At 41.0% G+C, this 19,372-nt stretch overlaps 1 protein-coding gene across 15 annotated transcripts in view; it reads left to right on the top strand.

Moving 5' to 3' along the window:
• TRIM2 (tripartite motif containing 2) overlaps positions 1 to 19,372 on the top strand; it is a 120,244-nt gene that overhangs the window by 81,796 nt on the left and 19,076 nt on the right. For all 15 annotated transcript variants that reach the window (XM_076336674.1, XM_076336671.1, XM_076336664.1 and 12 more), the window contains 3 exons: positions 4,313 to 4,464; positions 5,141 to 5,321; positions 10,331 to 11,054. In XM_076336674.1, coding sequence (XP_076192789.1) covers positions 4,313 to 4,464; positions 5,141 to 5,321; positions 10,331 to 11,054 — 1,057 coding nt within the window. The remainder of the gene's footprint in view (positions 1 to 4,312; positions 4,465 to 5,140; positions 5,322 to 10,330; positions 11,055 to 19,372) is intronic.

Below are 19,372 nucleotides of genomic sequence, written 5' to 3'. Positions count from 1 at the left end.
ATTGGCTTGCCTGTCTGCTTGTAACTTAGCCTTCCTCAGGCCATGTAGATTAGATACTTTCCCTTCCAGTTGGTCTCTTATTCCCGCCGCTCATATTTTCCATATGTGTGTGTGCATCCCATTCCTTCTGCGCACATCCTCTCATCCTCTGTTGTGGCATCTTCGTTGTATGTGTTCTTATGAAAAATGAAACTTAGCTTGTAGTACCTTAACACAAGAGATGTTTTCCTGTGCTTGAACTATAAACAAATGCGTCCTCATATTCACCCAACACAGAGCACAAATAGTAGTTCTTGTTAAATCGGGGTAATAGGGCACATATGTTATGGAACTTTTGAACCTAACAGAAGATTCTTATCTTCTGTCTACACATTAAAATAAAATTAGCTTTAGTCTCAATTGCTAAACAACTGCAGCTCTTGTTGGATAAAAGCATCTTGGTTTGGAAACATTGGTCTATAATCATTTAGGGACCAGGTACAACAGCCAAGACAGGGAAGGCTGTGAAATTGTACATCCATTACTTCATAATATGTAACGAGTGGTGTAGTCTCTTTGCAGTCACCCATCCTGAAAAGTCAATGCTTGGATTTTATTTGAATTTGAAGTGAAAGCCAGCCCAGAGTCTAGGATCCATGCTTTTACAGGTGCAGTGTGTTTTCTGCCTATAGAGTGTAACAAGAGAGCATACCCAATATTAAATTAAATGCTTGTAACAATAGAGCATGCCTTATCTCTAACTAGATTTTTCTCAAAAGATCACAGAATAGCTTGGCAACTTGACAGGTATAAGATCTTGTCTAGAAAAACATTTGCTGAACTTGTGCAGGTGTTGCTTACTGCCTGTATGCTTCTCTTAGAAAAACAAAAAAGCACCTATCGTTGATATTCTGATGAAGTGACTTCATAACATATCTTTTAAACCTTGTTTTTTCTCCTCACCTCTGTACTTCCCACCATGTCACTTGTGTACCCCATTAAAGTGTAATCTAATTTTTTCTGTACTCTGCAATATTCAGTGTGTCATTGAGGCTAAATACAAAATTCAGAATGTCAGACTTAATGAGCATTAGAACTAATAAACTGAGCTCACTGCTGGTGAAATTTTGTTCTGCCTCACAAGGAACATTTAATACAGTTAGGAAGCAATAGTGTGACTGATACAATCATATCTGGCTGAATTGGAAAGTCATACAAGGGATTTGGGTGGTTCACTTGTATGTAAGCACGTTGTTTAAGTCATGACAGTCTTACAAAACTTTTAAAAATTTGCTTAAAGCTTTCAGGTTTACTGCATGGGTAAGGCAGAAGTTATGACTAGGGAGAACAAAAGCCCACATTCTAAAATTTACCAGATATCTGGGAAGTGCCCTCAGGTAATCCAAACTTACATTCTTCTAAAAGCCAGAACATACAAAACTAAGGTACACACTAGCTCCAGGACAGAGGAATTAAACGTGTGTGTGAGACGAGGAAGAAGGCTGGCAAAAAGCAGACTCATCCTTTTTCTCTGGACTGCTGTTTCAATTCAAACAAATAGAAAGCAGAGGATGAACAATGTGATTATTTATATATATTTAAAAAAAAATTAAAAAATATATATAAATCACAAATGTGATTTTAGATAAGGGGGGCTTGTGATTGGTGAGAGCCTTTTTCTCGAGACCCGAACTTTGAAGGGCTGGAATTAGTGTGCTTTGGCTTTGTGAAATCTAATTCAGAAGTACCCACATCCTTGATTATGCAAATTAAAAAGTTTCTGTAAATTCAGTTAAATTACAGTGGTGAAGAGATGCATGGGTGTCTAATTAGATCATTGTGCTGAAATATGCTGGTCTGGTTTAAGGTGGGAGTTAGTGGATGGGATTTCAGAACCAGTGGGTATTAATTCACATTTCATTACAGCTGATGGGAATGTTCGTGTTGACTTCAGTGGAAATACAGCTGAAGCCAGTGTTGGATGCCACAGTGTATCCTGCCCAAGAGCTCTCTTCAATTTGGAGAGAGGGGTTCGGGCAAATGTTTTTTTCTGAGATGTTTTGTAAAGCAAACCTGTTATCATGAAAAGCTTTCTGGGAATGTCACAAAATGTGATACCCATGTTGGGCATTGAGGGGAGAGAGGAAAAGCCAGTAATACATGTCTGTCTGTAGTTAGAAATTAATCTTACCTGATTAAGAAATGCTAGACAAAATCTTAGGAAATCAGCTTATCTAGGCACTTGAAGCCTGAATCTTATTAATATTAGGTTTTCTTTCTCCTTCAGCTATGGCACAATCCAAAGATTTTAATAGGAAATGAAAGCTGCTTCACTCAAAACATTGAATTTGACTGGGGCAAAGACGACTGTTTCTATGCAGACATACACATTAGGTCTTTGTGGTCTGCTTGCTATTACCATTCTAGCTTATGTGATTCTCTGGTGCTTGAGTAAAGAGGAAGGAAGTTGATGAGGCTAAACTTTACTATGCCAATGAGATGCTTTCTTTCTTTCTTATATATGTTGCTGCAAATATAATGATGTTTATTATGAGGTGTTCAATAGGAAACAGAAATACTAAATTATTCTAATCATTGTATCCAAAGATAAAAATACTGAGTAAGTAAAGGGCTTGTTAAAATATCTTGAACCTAAGCATTAAATAATGAAGAGGCAGAAAGATGAACTTTTGACACTCATTCAAAAGAAATGAAAGTTTTTGACTATATAAAAAGACTTAAGAGTTTCCTAGTAAAATACTGTTCCTTTTGGTTGTTTCTGGTTGCAAATTTTTGAAGCCTTTGAAAAGAATTTAAATCCTAAGCTCTGTTTAACTCATTTCCTCTATGCACTGTAAGACTGCATCGCATCTTAGTGCCTACCGAAGTAACTGTCAGGCCTCAGAGGATCTACGACTGTGAGACTGCTAAATTCACAGTGACTGGAGTTGACGGGGGTTGTCATTGTTTAGAAGGTCTACTTTTTTTTTTCCCCTTGCTGATATATTTGATCTTACACAGTTTATTTGGAGCTGCTTTTAAGTTTTCTCTAAAGTGGCTTACACGAATGGCCAACAAATGACTAAACCCTCATCACATGTGAATCCCATATCTTGTGAATTGAGATAAGAGGGAAGAATGGGAATAAGACGGAAAGGAGCTTATCAGAGGAAAATCCTTATTAATGCTAATAGCCACATGCAAATCATGGTTCTTACTTCTGCCTCCTAATTCTCAAGACGTCTTGGAGCAGCCAGCTACTTTGCACGGTGCTGTTATAGGTCCCTCTGCCCACCTGAAAACAGCCAGTTTTACACAACCATCTTGTTGTCAACGAACATCTCCAGCGCAACCGTCTTTGTGTGAGAGGTCTGAGTGCCAGAAGCATCAGCCGAGTTATTCAAGATTCTGATGCTATGTTCTGAATGCAAGAGAGCTGCCAATGTCTTGCTTTGAAGCATATACTACGAGCTTCCTTATAAACTTTTAATAACCCTAAAATGCTTTGTGCTCAAGGACTTCCTAGCTGTAAAAGAAAGTCTCATGCCAAATTTGCATATATGTGCATTATTTTGACTAACATATGATTTTGGGCACAGAACTTTTCTGTTTCTTTCCCTTCATGAATATATACAGAATGTGGGGTATTTATTACATGTAAAGATCTTTTTTTATCTCCAGACAGCATCTTACTGGGTACATAGCAGGTTGAAACCATCTCCTCTTTCAAGTGTAGATCAGCACTCTTATTATAATCTCAGATATGAGGTTTTGATGGTTTTAAGGGATTAGTAAAGGGATATGGAGATTTTTCCCTGCAGCACGTTGGTTCATTTAGGGTGCCTTTCTCTAGCAAATAAACATGCTGTTTGGTGAGCGCCGTTGAGTTCATGTTCCACGGGTGGCCCTGTTATGAAAAACAGCCGAAGTTTACGCTTTCTTTGGCAGACCCTCTGGGGAGAGTAAGGATCGAGTTAGCAAGGGGACTTGAATGCCCTGTTTTTTTGACTCGTTTCATGGAGTACTTGACAGAGACACCAAAACTCACTATTACACCGTATAAAGATGATGTTAGGGCCAGCCTTGAAATCCAGCATTCTGTTTCCCAAGCTGCTGTTCTGACACTTTCTGATAGAATAAAATGCATTTAAACCAGCATTTTGATATGAAATATATAAGAATAACAGCCATCTTTTAGGCAGTAAATTATTGGTGTCTAAGAAAAGAGAAACTTTGTCTCAGAGGTTGAATAATAACATGAGTTCAAGACCCAGTAAGATGTGCTTTGAGTGACTGCTGCCATGTTTGAATTTAGAGTTGTGCACTTTTCCAGGTGATGGAGTTTTACTGCCAGTCCTGCGAGACAGCCATGTGCCGGGAGTGTACAGAGGGAGAACATGCAGAGCATCCCACAGTACCACTCAAAGATGTGGTGGAACAACACAAGGCTTCACTCCAAGTCCAGTTGGATGCTGTCAACAAAAGGCATGGAGACTCCACTGATTACTTTCTGTTTTCAGTTCTACCACTGGCTTCTTGTGTTACCCTGGGTAGATGTTTTAATGTGCTGGTGCCATGGACCTTTACCTAGAAAACAGGGATAGTGAGGCTAGTGTAAGGAAAAAAAATCCATTGAGTGTGATGTGCACTGAGGGATTAGAGAAAAGAGCAAAAGATTCCTATCTGTCTTTTGCAAAACAGAGGCCATTGGAAATGCAAGTGTCCTCCAAAGAAGGGGCATAAAATGTTAAGGAGAAAAGTACTAGCCAGTCATGAATTTTATGATAAATAAAGAATACTGGATGCTTAAAAGACTAGTGCAAACACTACGGCAGCAGAAAGGCAAAAAAGAAAAAGTGGGGTAGATCCAGTTATATCTTCCCGAGTAGATACATTTGCATAAAAGACAGAGGATCCAAGGCCTCCTTGTTGGAAGTGCCTAAAGTCTAATGGATTTCCACAAGGGAGGGCCCTGGCTTAGCCTTATTTTATCAGACCAAAACCACTATGTGGTTATAAAGGGAATGAACTTACTTCTGGGAAATGACCGAGTTTAAAGGCAGCCTGCTGATGAGATTGTTTCATCAAAAGATATCAGGGCAAGGGCCAATGTTTAATGACTTTTGAAACAGCAATCTTTGTAATTTAATCCCTCCCTCAGGCTTCCAGAGATCGACTCAGCACTTCATTTTATATCTGAAATCATACACCAGTTAACCAACCAAAAGGCTAGCATTGTAGATGACATTCATTCCACTTTTGATGAACTCCAGAAGACTTTAAATGTGAGAAAGAGCGTGCTGCTTATGGAACTGGAAGTGAATTATGGCCTTAAACACAAAGTAAGATGCATGTTTTGTTTCAATGTAAAGTTATTAATTTAATCAGCCAGTTTTTACAAATGATGCGGGACGCCAGTTTGACAAATTGTGTCTGAGATCCAGAGGAGAACTTTGTTTTCCTGAAATCAAGTGCTGCAGAGCCTCACTTGTGGGTGCTCAGCCTTGTAAATGGAATCCAGCCCCTGTATGGGCAGGTAGCCCTTAGTGCATGGTGTGTGAGGATCTAAAATGGCCAATACACTAAGCAGGCATCTGCTTAAAGCCAACATGCTGATGTGCAGATGACAATAACGGAACATCAAAGGGAAGTCTGAAATCCTCGGGCTGCAATCCTGTGAAGATACAGGCCAAACATTTCTCCTGAAGAGCTGAGCAAGGCTTACTGTTTTCCTTTAAAGCACTGTTTTCCTTTCAAGTGCCTGGTAACATATTTCATGTTAGATGTCACTGGTTGGAACACGTAAAGATTGGAGGGACATCTCATTTTCTCAGGGGAATGCAGAGAGCAATAGATTCCAGAGCTGTATTCACTCTTCTACTTCCTATCTGGATGATTAAATCTTGCATTTTCCCCCCTGTATTGTAGACTAAGCTTCAGAAGAAGAAAACAGAAATCTGCCCTTTTACAAAGAGAAGCCTGTAGCCTGGTGGGTAGGGTTTTTACTGGGGATTAGTAAGTCTGAATCAGGCAAATGAACGAAATTAGTCCTTGTCCTCCTGGGCATCAGTTGTCTGTTTTATATAAAAGAAAGATCTCTTCCCTCAAAGTAGCCTTTAAAAGAAAGTAGCATCAACAACTGGAGTTTCAAGAGTGCCTGATAATATTGGTGTCTTTGGGCATTCTCTGTGATTACTGAGCAGCTTGAGCATCTCCAGATGTCTGAAGTGGAGGAATGCTGCATTCCTGGATCTGGAACAGGCTTGATCATTGGGAAGGTATTGAACTGCTGGCGCTGTGAAAATGGAGGAATTCTAACATGTGCACAAGATGTGTACTTTCAGGAACACAGGGAGCCCAAAACCCTTGGGGCACAGAATTTAGTCATCTCCAGAGCTAAGTAGCAGCTGAGGAGCTTTTAGCATCAAAAATTTGGATTTAGATCCCAGGTTCATTTAGACGTATCCAAGATGTCACAAAAACTTATTTTCTTAGCAAGCAAATATCCTTAGGGTGTGTACAAAGTTCACACACGATGGAATATGATGTTAAATTATCTTATAAAGGGATTTAAAATAGTTTAAAAACTATTTTGGGCGTTAGAGAACCAAATTTTTACAAAGCTGCACATAAGCAGTAAAAGAGGCATCTCCCCTGTTTGTATAGAAAAGAGTGATTGGAATTGGATTTTGTTTTTGAATGAGTAGTAGTCCTGCAAAATAATTCAAACCCAAATATTCCATCACTCTGATCATGTACTTTGCAAAAATGAAAAAATGAAAGGGCTACACTTTACTAAAAAAGTTGGTAATTCAGTTTCAGTTGTCCAATGGACTGAAAGAGGCCTCATGTAAAACACTCTAAACACATTTTAAATATTAGTTATGGTAGGATTGAATATTTTCCATCTTTGTAATGAAAGAAAACTATATTGAGAAAATAATGGTTTTAAAATGTAGCTGCAAATTGTCTTCCTCCTCAGTTTGTGGTTTGTTATCCCAAGCATATGGGTTTTTGTCATCCTGGGACTTTATTAGCTATGCTCTCTGTTTAACTACTTATGTCCTGGAATAAAGACAAGGCAGATTAGAAATGCCTTGTATTGAATCCTGAGAGGTTTAGAGATGCCTAGAAAAACAGATAACTTGAAATTTCAGTGTAGTCTTGACATTCGTTCATTCTGTTTTGCTTGCAGAAGATTTTGTGTTGTTATCGCCTTCCCGTATCAGTAACTCATCAGCCTGGATTTTCTCCAGTGGGTGAAAAGCAGATAGCTTTATAAAATTCAGAAGAAAAATGCCCTTAGAATGCAGTGTCATTACATGGTGCGTCTCAGCAAGGGAAGAGAGTCTGGCCGCTGTCGTTAAAGACAACAAAAAAAGTTTTTACAAATATATTAATGACAAGAAGAGAGCCAAGGAGAATCTCCATCCTTTATTGGATGCAAGGGGGAACATTGTCACTGAGGATGAGGAAAAGGCTGAGGTACTCAATGCCTTCTTTGCCTCAGTCTTTAACAGGCAGACCAGTTATCCTCAGGGTACTCGGCCCCCCGAGCTGGAAGACGGGGACGGCGAGCAGGATGAACCCCCCGTAATCCAGGAGGAAGCAGTCAATGACCTGCTATGCCACCTGGACACTCACAAGTCTATGGGGCCGGATGGGATCCACCCGAGAGTGCTGAGGGAGCTGGCGGAGGTGCTCGCCAAGCCGCTCTCCATCATTTATCAGCAGTCCTGGTTAACGGGGGAGGTCCCGGAAGACTGGAGGCTTGCCAATGTGACGCCCATCCACAAGAAGGGCCGGAAGGAGGATCCGGGGAACTACAGGCCTGTCAGCCTGACCTCGGTGCCGGGGAAGATTATGGAGCGGCTCATCTTGAGGGCGCTCACAAGGCATGAGCGGGACAACCAGGGGATCAGGCTCAGCCAGCACGGGTTCATGAGAGGCAGGTCCTGCTTGACCAACCTGATCTCCTTCTATGACCAGGTGACCCGCCTAGTGGATGAGGGAAAGGCTGTGGATGTGGTCTACCTGGACTTCAGCAAGGCCTTTGACACTGTCTCCCACAGCATTCTCCTAGAGAAGCTGGCGGCTCACGGCTTAGACAGGTGGACTCTGTGCTGGGTCAAAAACTGGCTGGACGGCCGGGCCCAGAGAGTTGTGGTGAATGGAGTTCAATCCAGTTGGCGGCCGGTCACGAGCGGTGTTCCCCAGGGCTCAGTACTGGGGCCGGTCTTGTTTAATATCTTTATTGATGATCTGGATGAGGGGATTGAGTGCACCCTCAGTAAGTTTGCAGACGACACCAAGTTGGGTGGGAGTGTTGATCTGCTCGAGGGTAGGAAGGCTCTGCAGAGGGACCTGGACAGGCTGGATGGATGGGCCCAGGCCAACTGTATGAGGTTCAACAAGGCCAAGTGCCGGGTCCTGCACTTCGGCCACAACAACCCCATGCAGCGCTACAGGCTTGGGGAAGAGTGGCTGGAAAGCTGCCTGTCGGAAAAGGACCTGGGGGTGTTGGTCGACAGCCGGCTGAACATGAGCCGGCAGTGTGCCCAGGCGGCCAAGAAGGCCAATGGCATCCTGGCCTGTATCAGAAATAGTGTGGCCAGTAGGAGTAGGGAAGTGATCATGCCCCTGTACTCGGCCCTGGTGAGGCCGCACCTCGAATACTGTGTTCAGTTTTGGGCCCCTCACTACAAGAAGGACGTTGAGGTGCTGGAGCGTGTCCAGAGAAGGGCAACGAGGCTGGTGAGGGGTCTGGAGCACAAGTCTTATGAGGAGCGGCTGAGGGAACTGGGACTGTTCAGCCTGGAGAAAAGGAGGCTGAGGGGAGACCTCATCGCTCTCTACAACTACCTGAAAGGAGGTTGTAGCGAGGTGGGTGTTGGTCTTTTCTCCGAAGTAACAAGCGATAGGACGAGAGGAAATGGCCTCAAGTTGCGGCAGGGGAGGTTTAGATTGGATGTAAGGAAAAATTTCTTTACTGAAAGAGTGGTGAAACATTGGAACAGGCTGCCCAGGGAAGTGGTGGAGTCCCCATCCCTGGAGGTATTTAAAAGACGTGTAGATGAGGCGCTTAGGGACATGGTTTAGTGGGCCTGGTGGTGTTGGGTTGACGGTTGGACTCGATGATCTTAGAGGTCTTTTCCAACCTCAATGATTCTATGATTCTATGATTCTATGATTCTATGATTCTAAGAGCATCTCATAGCAATAAATACACCCAGTCTCTAAGTTTACTTTAAAATCACTTGAAAAGTTTTGAAAATATTGTGATTGTCAACAAAATAACTTCTGTGATCCACAGAGTCCTGGTTCTTCTCTGTAGGAAAAACATACCACGTGTGACTGGCTACTTTGGTTTGGGGATTTCATTAGTGGAGAGTGTGGGAGGTAGCTGGAAAGTTTGGGCTTTCCTGACTGTCATGGATTTCTCTGCTAGGTTGTTATAATTAAGGGATCCTTTTTCCAATTCATTGCAAAACTGGTTTAAAAAAAAATCTTACCCTTGTTCCCAGCCCAGACCTAACAATTTTGAGGTCAATACTGTTTTAAGGATTTTAGACTGAGGGCCAGAACTGAGCCTATAATAAACCATTTTCTCAGTCTTAAATACAGAGTAGCTACTTGCTGCCCACCAAAATTTCAGGCTACTCAACCCAACTCTTCCCAATATCCACACCCCATCCTTTACATTTTGCTTTCCTGCCTGCTGAAACTGGGGAATCAACTTACCCGCTTCTGCTGGGGAGACTTTTCCTTTCTTCACTTATTTAGATCAGGAATCACACTTTTCCTCAGGATGGATGTACAGATCTTGAGAGTGCCTTCTTGTCCGTCTCCATAGAGGAGTAACCCAAGGTTTCCCTTGGCTCTGAAGAAATAGTTTCAAGAAGTTTCTTGCAGCCTCCCTTATTAATGGGCCTGATGATTCCAAAGTATCTTTATCTCTGTGCACACAGCTCAATTCCCGGTAACTATCTCATTAACTGTGACTGCTGAGAGTTAGATGGAGCAGGGTTCAAACGTCTACATTTGTGGTGTTTGTTTTTTTTTTTAAAAAGACAAGACAGACAGGTGGGGCAATAGTTCAGTCTAGTGTGACAGTGGATCTGTGAAGCCTTGAAGACCCAAAGCAGGGTACATTTTGTGTTGCAGCGTGATATTCCAAGAACATGTAGCAATCAGTGTGGTAATTTTTCTAAAATGAAACTTTAAAATAAACTCTAAAACAAAGTGCTGTAAATTGGGTTTCTACAAAGGCCTTCAGCTATAAAGCATGCTACATATTGCTAGGATAGTTCTTGTAACATGATGCTAATCTGGTGTTTGGTAATGCACACAGGTCCTCCAGACACAGCTGGATACCTTACTTGAAGGACAAGAAAGCATTAAAAGTTGCAGCAACTTTACGGCCCAGGCCCTCAACCATGGCACTGAAACTGAAGTTCTGCTGGTGAAGAAGCAAATGAGTGACAAGCTGAATGAACTGGCCGAGCGGGACTTCCCGTTGCAGCCACGTGAAAATGATCAGTTGGACTTCATAGTGGAAACAGAAGGCCTGAAGAAGTCCATTCACAATCTGGGTACTATTTTAACCACCAATGCTGTTGCCTCTGAAACAGTTGCCACAGGTGAGGGACTGAGGCAGACAGTGATCGGACAGCCCATGTCTGTTACCATCACAACTAAGGACAAAGATGGTGAGCTCTGTAAATCTGGGAACGCTTACCTCACTGCTGAACTGAGCACGCCCGATGGGAGTGTAGCGGATGGAGAAATACTTGACAATAAAAACGGCACTTACGAATTTTTGTATACTGTTCAGAAAGAAGGGGACTTTACTTTGTCACTGAGACTTTATGATCAACATATCAAGGGCAGCCCGTTCAAACTTAAAGTGGTCAGATCAGCGGATGTGTCCCCTACCACTGAAGGGGTTAAGAGGCGTGTTAAATCTCCTGGTAGTGGTCATGTGAAGCAGAAAGCTGTGAAAAGACCTGCAAGCATGTACAGCACCGGCAAAAGAAAAGAGAATCCCATTGAAGATGATTTAATCTTCAGAGTAGGTAGGTGACTTGTCTGCTACCTATTGACATACTTAAAAATAGTTCAGAGAAACTAGATGAAAAAATCTAGAAGTTACATTATTTTAAGGTTAAAGCTGTAATTAGAGCAACCTGATAATACTTTTAGACCTCTTGACTTTTGTTTGTATGTAAATTTTAAAAGCACATACTTCAGAAATTCTGTTTGCAGCAAATATTTAATTGGAATTTGGGTTAAGAAATGCATACATTTGATTTGGGATAAAATATTTTACCACCTCTTCTGTACTCTATTGGGCATCACAAAATGAAAATACAAGAGCGATGCTTCAGATTAGATTAAATTGCTTTTTTAAAAAGTTGTGTGACAAGAAGGGAAGTAGGACTCTTTCTCTAAAACTATTGCCTTAAAGATGAATCTGATTAATTAACCTGAAACTATGCATGCTAAATCCTGTGGTCATATATAGTAATTTCATTATGTCAGCATAGGACAAAATTACGATTTCCTTTATTTCCTTTCCCCCCCAGTATCTAAATATGTTTGGTTCTTTATACAGTGTAATGTTATCTCTAAATCTGCGGACTTCTAATGCTTGGTAAAAATATAACATCTTGCTGTCATTTACTGTGATTTTCTTTCAGGTCTTTTGATGTACTCTGTTTTTAAGCTATATAATAATAATTCACCATTTTAAAAGTCTGTACCATGGGGTATTGTATTTATACGATGTCTGCTTATATAGTTAGAAAATACTTCTCACTTTGCACAACTAAAGCAAAAAGCAAGTTAATTCTTAATATGTACAAGTCAGGACTTCAGTATGTGTTACCAGGTTTGACAACCAGTTGGCAAGGTGGCTTTCCCCTTTGTAGCAGAGAATGGATGGTGGTTAATCCTGGAGGGTTTTTTAGTAATTCTATTGAAAATTCATCTGGACACCATTTGTCAGTTGGTTAACTCTGTCCATCTGATTTCTCATCTGTCAGTATTTCTAATAGATACCTTGCTTCGACAGAGATTACATGCAATAACATAATGGTTTTATATCAGAAAATGTATTCAGCAAGCATGCTGATATAAATGATATATCAGCATTTCTGATATAAAACCATGCTTTGCTTGCTGAATAGGACAGTACAATGTAAGCTTTGGATGAAGCCACTCCTAAAATGACCAGCCTTTCCCAGGTGGCCAGTGCATTTCCTAGTAAGATAAATGACCCCATAAATACAACACCTCAAAGCATTTTTTACAGAGGCAATGATATCCAGCTTTACTGTCGCTAAGGCTAAATTTTATGCTGAGTCAAAAGTCAGAAATATGATGTAGAACAATTCATACTGAAGTTGAGCCAGCCCTACTCAGGAGTAACGATGCTTTTATCATCCAAAGCTAGTAGGTGACCTTTGTTAAATTGGTGCTCAGACATAGTCCTTGCCCTAGCAGGAGGGTGTTCTTGTTGCAAAAGCTATTGCTGTAGTCGCCACTGGTAGAGGCCCTGTTAGCAATCCCATGGGGAGAGAAGCCCTTGCACAGGGCAGAGTGATCAGCCTCAGGCTCCTGCTGGAATGGAAAGGGACCTGTGGCTCTTCCCAAATGCAGGTTCACTGCTGGCACTGGTAAGAGTGGCAGAGGGTATGTATAAATGTAGCTTAGATCTTTTTTGGGCCCTGTTTTGAGACAGGGTTAAACAAACCAGTTAAGAATAATGTCTGAACCCTGCCTAGAGAGAAAACACCTCTCTAATCTCTTCTGGAATGGTTGTGACGTGTTGTATGCTAGACAGAGAAGGGGCTGGACAGACAGATTCAGGCAGAAAGAGTCTGTGGGTCTGTAGCAGGCAGGAGCAGGATAGGAAAGCCTGCACAGGTACACCGTGCCTGTGAGTAACAGGGGAGCTCTGTTACCCGTTGTGGCTGACACCTTCACTGAATGCTAAGCCCTCTTGTTGATATATATCAAGCATTAATTTGTCCTGGTGCGGAAATCATAGATCTAAATACTTTAAAAAAAAAAAAAAAAAAGTCCTGAAATTATTTTAAAACGGTTAATAATCTTATTACAAAGCTTTTGGTATGGATTAAAGTGATTTCAGCTTGCAATTTCTGCTTCTGTGTCCCTTGCTTCTAGTGAGCAGTTTCTAGCCTGACTACCCAATAGTGGTACGGCTCTGGTTTGGGTTTTGGTGGTGGTGGTGTTATTTGTTGGATTTTTTTTTTTTTAACTATTCTCTCCAACACACCATAAACTCTAGAAGTCTTAAATGTTTTCCAAAAAGTGCAGTGCCCTTTCTTTCTATTATGATGCAGTCATGACCATGTGCTTTATTTTGGAGTTCTGCCTCCTCCCCTTCTTCACCACTCTACCCCCCAAAAAAAGAAGAGAAAATAATTAGAACAAGAGGTACACGTCTCAGAGCTTTTGCTTGATGAAACCTCTCAGGAGTGTCCACATTTGGGATATATGGATTGCTATTTTATTGAAAAACTGAGCTGAGAGTAATACTTCATCCTATTACATGTTCAGTTCTCAGCCACTGATTTCACAGAATGACCCTACATAGAGATGTCCCTCTGGGCTTCTGTGGGCTTATGTATGCATCGTCTGAAAAGTCTCTTAAGCCATTGCAGCTGTAATGCTCTAGCTTTTTACACTCTTCCAAAATATGCAAAATTAATGAAGACAGGTAAAACTGACATTTTCACAGGGATTGCCTTCACAGATTTAAGAGCTCATTTAGTTCCAGTTTCAGCTCACTGCAAAAAGTTTAAGGTGTTGTTCATTTGTTGATGAAGTAATGTAAAATAAAGTTTATCACTGTTTTCCAACACAACTGCGTATCTCTATTTTTGAACCCATTGTTGAATTCCTCTGATAGCCCTGGCCAAATCTGGATTTCTATTTTAAACTGGGCAAGATAAATCTTATATTTGGGCTGCCAGAAGCTCATACAGCTGTGTTGAAGAACCATACTATAATATTCCTAAGGGCATCTAAGTATACGGAGTATGCTGTTGTATATATGCTGATATATGGGCTTTTATGTACAAATAAATTGATCAGCTCCTAGCAGGAGATTGTTCTTGTGCTAGTATTAACAGAGATAGCATTAATACAACATTAGTACAGTTAAGTGCTTTCGTTCATGGGGAATTGTGCATTGTATCTTTTGCCAATTCCGTGTTATTCATGGCTTTTAAAATGGCATGTGGTTCTATTCAGACATTTTAAGGTCAGGCTATTGACTGCACATTCATACATTCGTGTATTCGTGAACAGAGTATTTCTTCCTTCCTCCTCTTCTCTCTCAATAATTTATATCCTCAACCTTTTTTTAAATTTTTTTTAAACAGGCATTATCTCTAAGAGTGTGTCCATGCAGTATCTGTGTAGCATGTACTTAGTTTATACAAATGAAAACAAGAATATGCTTATGATACCCAGAAAATAATCATTTCACAATGGTTTTTGCTACCTCTACAAGTGGTAGGAAGCACTGAGGTGAGAGGGAAGGCTTTTCCATTACCTTGCTTTTGTGCCTTAGACCCATGCTGAGCAGAGGTAAATGGAGGTGAGGGATGTTCACAGTGTCAGCCACTTCCACCTTCCCTGGTAAATCTCTCCCATGTCCTCCAAAGGAGGGTTAAGAGCCATGGGTGGCATCAGTTAGCTACTCTGTCCAGGAGACCATCTTGTGCTCTAGCTCTGCCATGCTGTGCCATATGCCTTGGTATTTTTTCTCTTCTGGCACTTTTCATGACTGGGTTCTTTGACACCATTTAGCAGTAGCGGTGCTATTTCCCACTTTAACTGCTTCTTCTCTTCATTTATTTATACTTGGGATTGGCATCAGATACAGCCAGATGGAGAGTTGGCTCTCTGCTAGAAAGTTCAATTTTCCTTTTCCTCAGACTGTTTAGTTGTCTGTTCAGTCATGTAACTGAGCATCTAAGTTTAGCTGGTACATTTACTGTGTGTAATTCACTCTGATGTAAAAAAAAAAAAAGTGCCTTTAACAGTACCTTCTGTCAGCCTTCTTACCAGGTGCGGATGTCATCTTCTGCTGTTATCAATCCTGAAAGCAAATAAGAGCCTTACTGTGAGTTTACTCCACATAAAAACTCATGAACAAGGCCTGTGTAATAATAGCTTTACTGCAGTTTAAAAGGAGGCTTAGGGGGAGCAAAGGGATTCTTGATCAGGTGTTTCTTCTTTAATTTTCTCTGAAGGCCTCTGCCTGAAACTCTGTATTGGATTGTCCTGTTTGAAAGGAACAAGGCTGCCTATAGATATATACTTTTTGAGCTTTTGCAAAAATACAGGTGGGTTATATGGGTACACATGTTCTTGAAAAAACGTGTATTTTCCCAACTGCAGTTAACTTCCTTGTATGGATGGTCTGGGGGAACCTTCTCCCCTGTAGCAAGCAGCACCTGCTTCCTCCCATTAGCCCACTCCTTCTCTACCCTTCCAGCAAGGTCCTGTCCTGGACAAATTACAGCCTGGCTAAGGACATTGGAGAAGGAAGGGATTTGTACGTGTAGTTGTTTCCTGTAGTGCAGAAGTATGATACATGAAATGCAGAGGTCCCTCTGACACACTTTAATCAGTTGTTCTTCATTCTCTATTTCAGATCTCTGGAACAAACCCATTAATAAGTAGTATGAAATAGCGAGATGTTTTCTATACAGAATTTATATTTCTGTAGAAATAGGAAAGCCTAGTAATGGAGAAGTAGAATTTCATTTTCTAGTTTATTAGCTCAAATGCCTCTGAGGCTTGTCATGAAGTCTTTATGAGTTTGTAATGGCCAGTGTGAAATTTGGCCAGGCCTACATTGCATAGTTTTGCAGTCGTACCTGTATTGGATGGGGGCTGAAGAACTCTGACATCACATTGCTGGCAAAATCCCAAGTGTAGGTCTGATGTCCTGACGACAGAGACCTGGTCTTGGTTCGACTCATGTCATTTGGGGTTTTGCTGCTGTACCAGCAGAGAACTGCTTGTGAGGTGCACCTACCCCTAGGATTTATGCATACCTAGCTGTGGCGGCAGGGGCTCTGCTGCACAAGCAAGGCTTGGAGGTGGTCTTGGCCAAGCTATTAGGGACAGATGCTGTGTAAAGCAAATTAATACAAATCAGCCCAAACTTCACTACCCACAGTGTGTGGGAGTATCTGCCAGAGTTCCTACTGAATTAGTCACTCCTCTTTAGAGGTTATAAACATTGTGTGCCTTCATCCAACAAACTGATTGATTTTAAAACTTAGATTTGCATGGGAACTTGGATTAGAATCACTGATATTTATTTTACAATAAGCACATAGCTTGTTAACAATCTGATTTGGTGCAGTTTTACTACAGAGCCTTTTGTGTTTCAGCTGTATCTATTATGGCAGAGGGCATCACATCCTAATAACGTGTACGGTTTGACTAAATATCTTTTGGCACTCTGAGGAAAAAAGAAGCAAGGCTAGGGAACAAGAAAACAACTCCTTGATACCTGTCTATGCAGTATGTATGTAGACCTTTCCATGCTGTTTATTTTTATCCTTTTTTTCAGTACCACGTAGAGAACAGTCCAAGAAAAAGTATTTGAAGTGTTGTAGGCAGGAAAGAAATGGTACTTACACAACATATTATGGCTACCTGCAACCTCTAAAGTCTCCCCATTAATCTGTAATCCTTCTGCAGGGTTTTTGTCTCTCTGAATCCATTCCCTTCCTGCTGGGGGCAGTGACATGTTTTTTCTTTGTGTTTTAGGAAGCTGGTAAATCTAGCTTAGCAAGCAGGGAGGTTATTACTCATATTAGTAAAACTTAGAAAGCAAAAAACGTTTCTTCTATTACTATGAGCATCAAAAATGTACGTTGTACAACAGGTTTGTCCAGATGCCCAACACTACAGAGCAGATTCTTATTGCAGTTAGAAGATGTTGACAATTTCATCATGTTTGATGTTAATGGGCTTTTAGATTTTTTTTTCCTTCTTTTTGGTGAGATTCAATCTGGCCTGTATTGTGCAAGAATAAGAGATTGAAATTATGAAGCATTTTATGTGTGCTAGATTGTCTTGAGCTGAAAATGGATACTCTTTTGTTGAAAGCATATCTTCAAAGCTAAATTAATTGGTTTGTGCAGGCTACGCTCAGTAATACCAGAAGGAATTAGATAGGGCTAAGGCAAATCTGATTGTTTATTTAGAGAACTGTATATAAAGATGATATAAAAGGACCTATTCCACAGGCCACAGATCTGCTTCCTAATAACTCTCTTCAGCCCGCTCTTTTGAAAACTCTGTTGTCCTCTCCCAGTCCCAAGCAGCTTGCCACAGAAGTTGCAGTAAAATGTCTGTCTTTTCCTCCTTTGTGCCCTGCAGTAGCTCAGAACAGGAGGGAGGTAAGGCTAGGCAAAGACAGGCACAAAAGATGCAGGCTTTCATCTCCAAACCAGGCTGCTTGGGAAACACTGGAACGAGGATCCCACAACTGTTCCCTAGCCCCAGCCCAGTGCATTTGAAATGTTGATGCCTCCCTAGGCTAAAGAGTGATGAGTGACTGCCCATGACTGAGAGGAGACAAAGCATGGGGTGCCTTGATACAGAGGGGTGGTATCTTGCAGTGAAAGACTTGCTGAAGACTCTCTCTCAGGCAGGTATGTTTATAAGGCAGGAATCTCTACTTACAAGAAGGAGCTGTCATCCTTTGGTATTACAGTCAGCTGCAGGAGCCTGCTTTTCCAGAGGCTGACGTACTTTACTACATGCTTTCCTCTCATCGTCTGAACTGCTGCCACTGCCTGTGCTTGGATTCAGATCTTTGCTGGCATAGTGAATTATTCAAATCAGAAAGGTCAAAGTTATCTATTTTCCTCTTGAACATAAGTTAGGAAATAAGCTGTGTTTCGCTAACCTCAGCTTTCTTCTTCAGAGAAATTTGTGCCACTGTAGAGGGGACTGTATAAAGGCCTGTCTGCAAATTAGGACCTATGTGATGGGTTTAATAGCTGCAAAGTGCTATGTACAAGGACGTTGCATGGAGCTAAATTGTATCTGCATGCTGAGTAATAAATTACTATTTCTTAAACTTACTGTGAAATGTGACTATGGCATTTCTGGGTAATTTCTTCTATTTTTCCTTTGATGTATGTTTACAAAGTCCCACTAAAGAACACTGAATAACTTTTTATATAGGTCTCTCTTATCTTTAAAAATGAAATTCCTTGACTTTCAAGAACATTTTTCTAAGGGTAAAGAGCATACATTCCATAATATTTGTGCTAGTTGGTTCCAGATGCTCTAGCTTACCCCTCCTCTTTTCTAACAAATGTTTTCCCTTTGCTCTCAGTAGTAAAAGGAATGTTCCTCCCTTTTCATCCATTGTCTTTGGCTAAAAGGCCAAAAGGAAACATCATTAGCATATGGTGGAAAAAAAATTCCTGCATGCATCCCTCAGGCACTGCTCATTAAAAGAATACACAGAAATGGCTGAAGTGTAGGTAATGCAATTGGTGTGTAACTCACTATTCCCTGAATGCGTACTTTCCCCTTGCAGTACAAAAATTGAGAAATATTTGCCTTGTTCAGAGGGTGCAAGCACATGGAGTTCAAGAAAACAAGCCTTGAAACAAAGGGACATGCTCGCAGCACCAAGTGCAGAGGAATTAAATGTTACTTGTTAGCCGGTGACAGGAAATGTGCAACCCACAGCCATCACCACAGCAGAAAGAAGGGTTGTTAAGAGCATACACATCCCTAATGAAAGCTAAATACAAATTAGAGCTAATATGTATGTCTCATATTGGGCATCACAGAACAGTTTTAATCACTGAGCTCCAGGATATTTTGGACTGACTAAAAAAAAATACAAGTTTTTCAGTTAAAACCATATATTGAAACCAATTAATGTCTGATATGCAGCCAGTGAATGCTTGTAAAAATACTTCACCAGGAAAAATAGCGCTGCATCCAAGTTTTAGAAAGAATAGCTTGTAGAGCCTTTTTGTTTCAAAATTCATTCATTTATTATGAATAACCTTGGGGTCCAAGATCATAATTGCAGTCTTGTCTAAAGACCCCTGAGCCTCCTTTACAAACAAAGCAGGAATTTGGATATTGTTCCTGTGCTCCAGGTGTAATTTGGACCAGCCACTTTAGGGCTGACCTTTTAAAGGCATCAGTTTGCTGTGTGACTCTCCTCAGAACATCTCAGAACAAACATCTAAGTAATGAGGCATCTAAACTTAATGAACTTGTGTGAAAATTTGACATTTTACAGCTCCTTATCCCCTTAAGCCACTGGGGAAAAGACTTACAGTTCTATGTAAATCACTATTGC

Source organism: Aptenodytes patagonicus, chromosome 4, assembly GCF_965638725.1.
Source record: "Aptenodytes patagonicus chromosome 4, bAptPat1.pri.cur, whole genome shotgun sequence".
NCBI classification, from domain to species: domain Eukaryota; kingdom Metazoa; phylum Chordata; class Aves; order Sphenisciformes; family Spheniscidae; genus Aptenodytes; species Aptenodytes patagonicus.
Note: the sequence above shows the minus strand (reverse complement) of the source record. Positions and strands in the feature narration are given on the sequence as shown.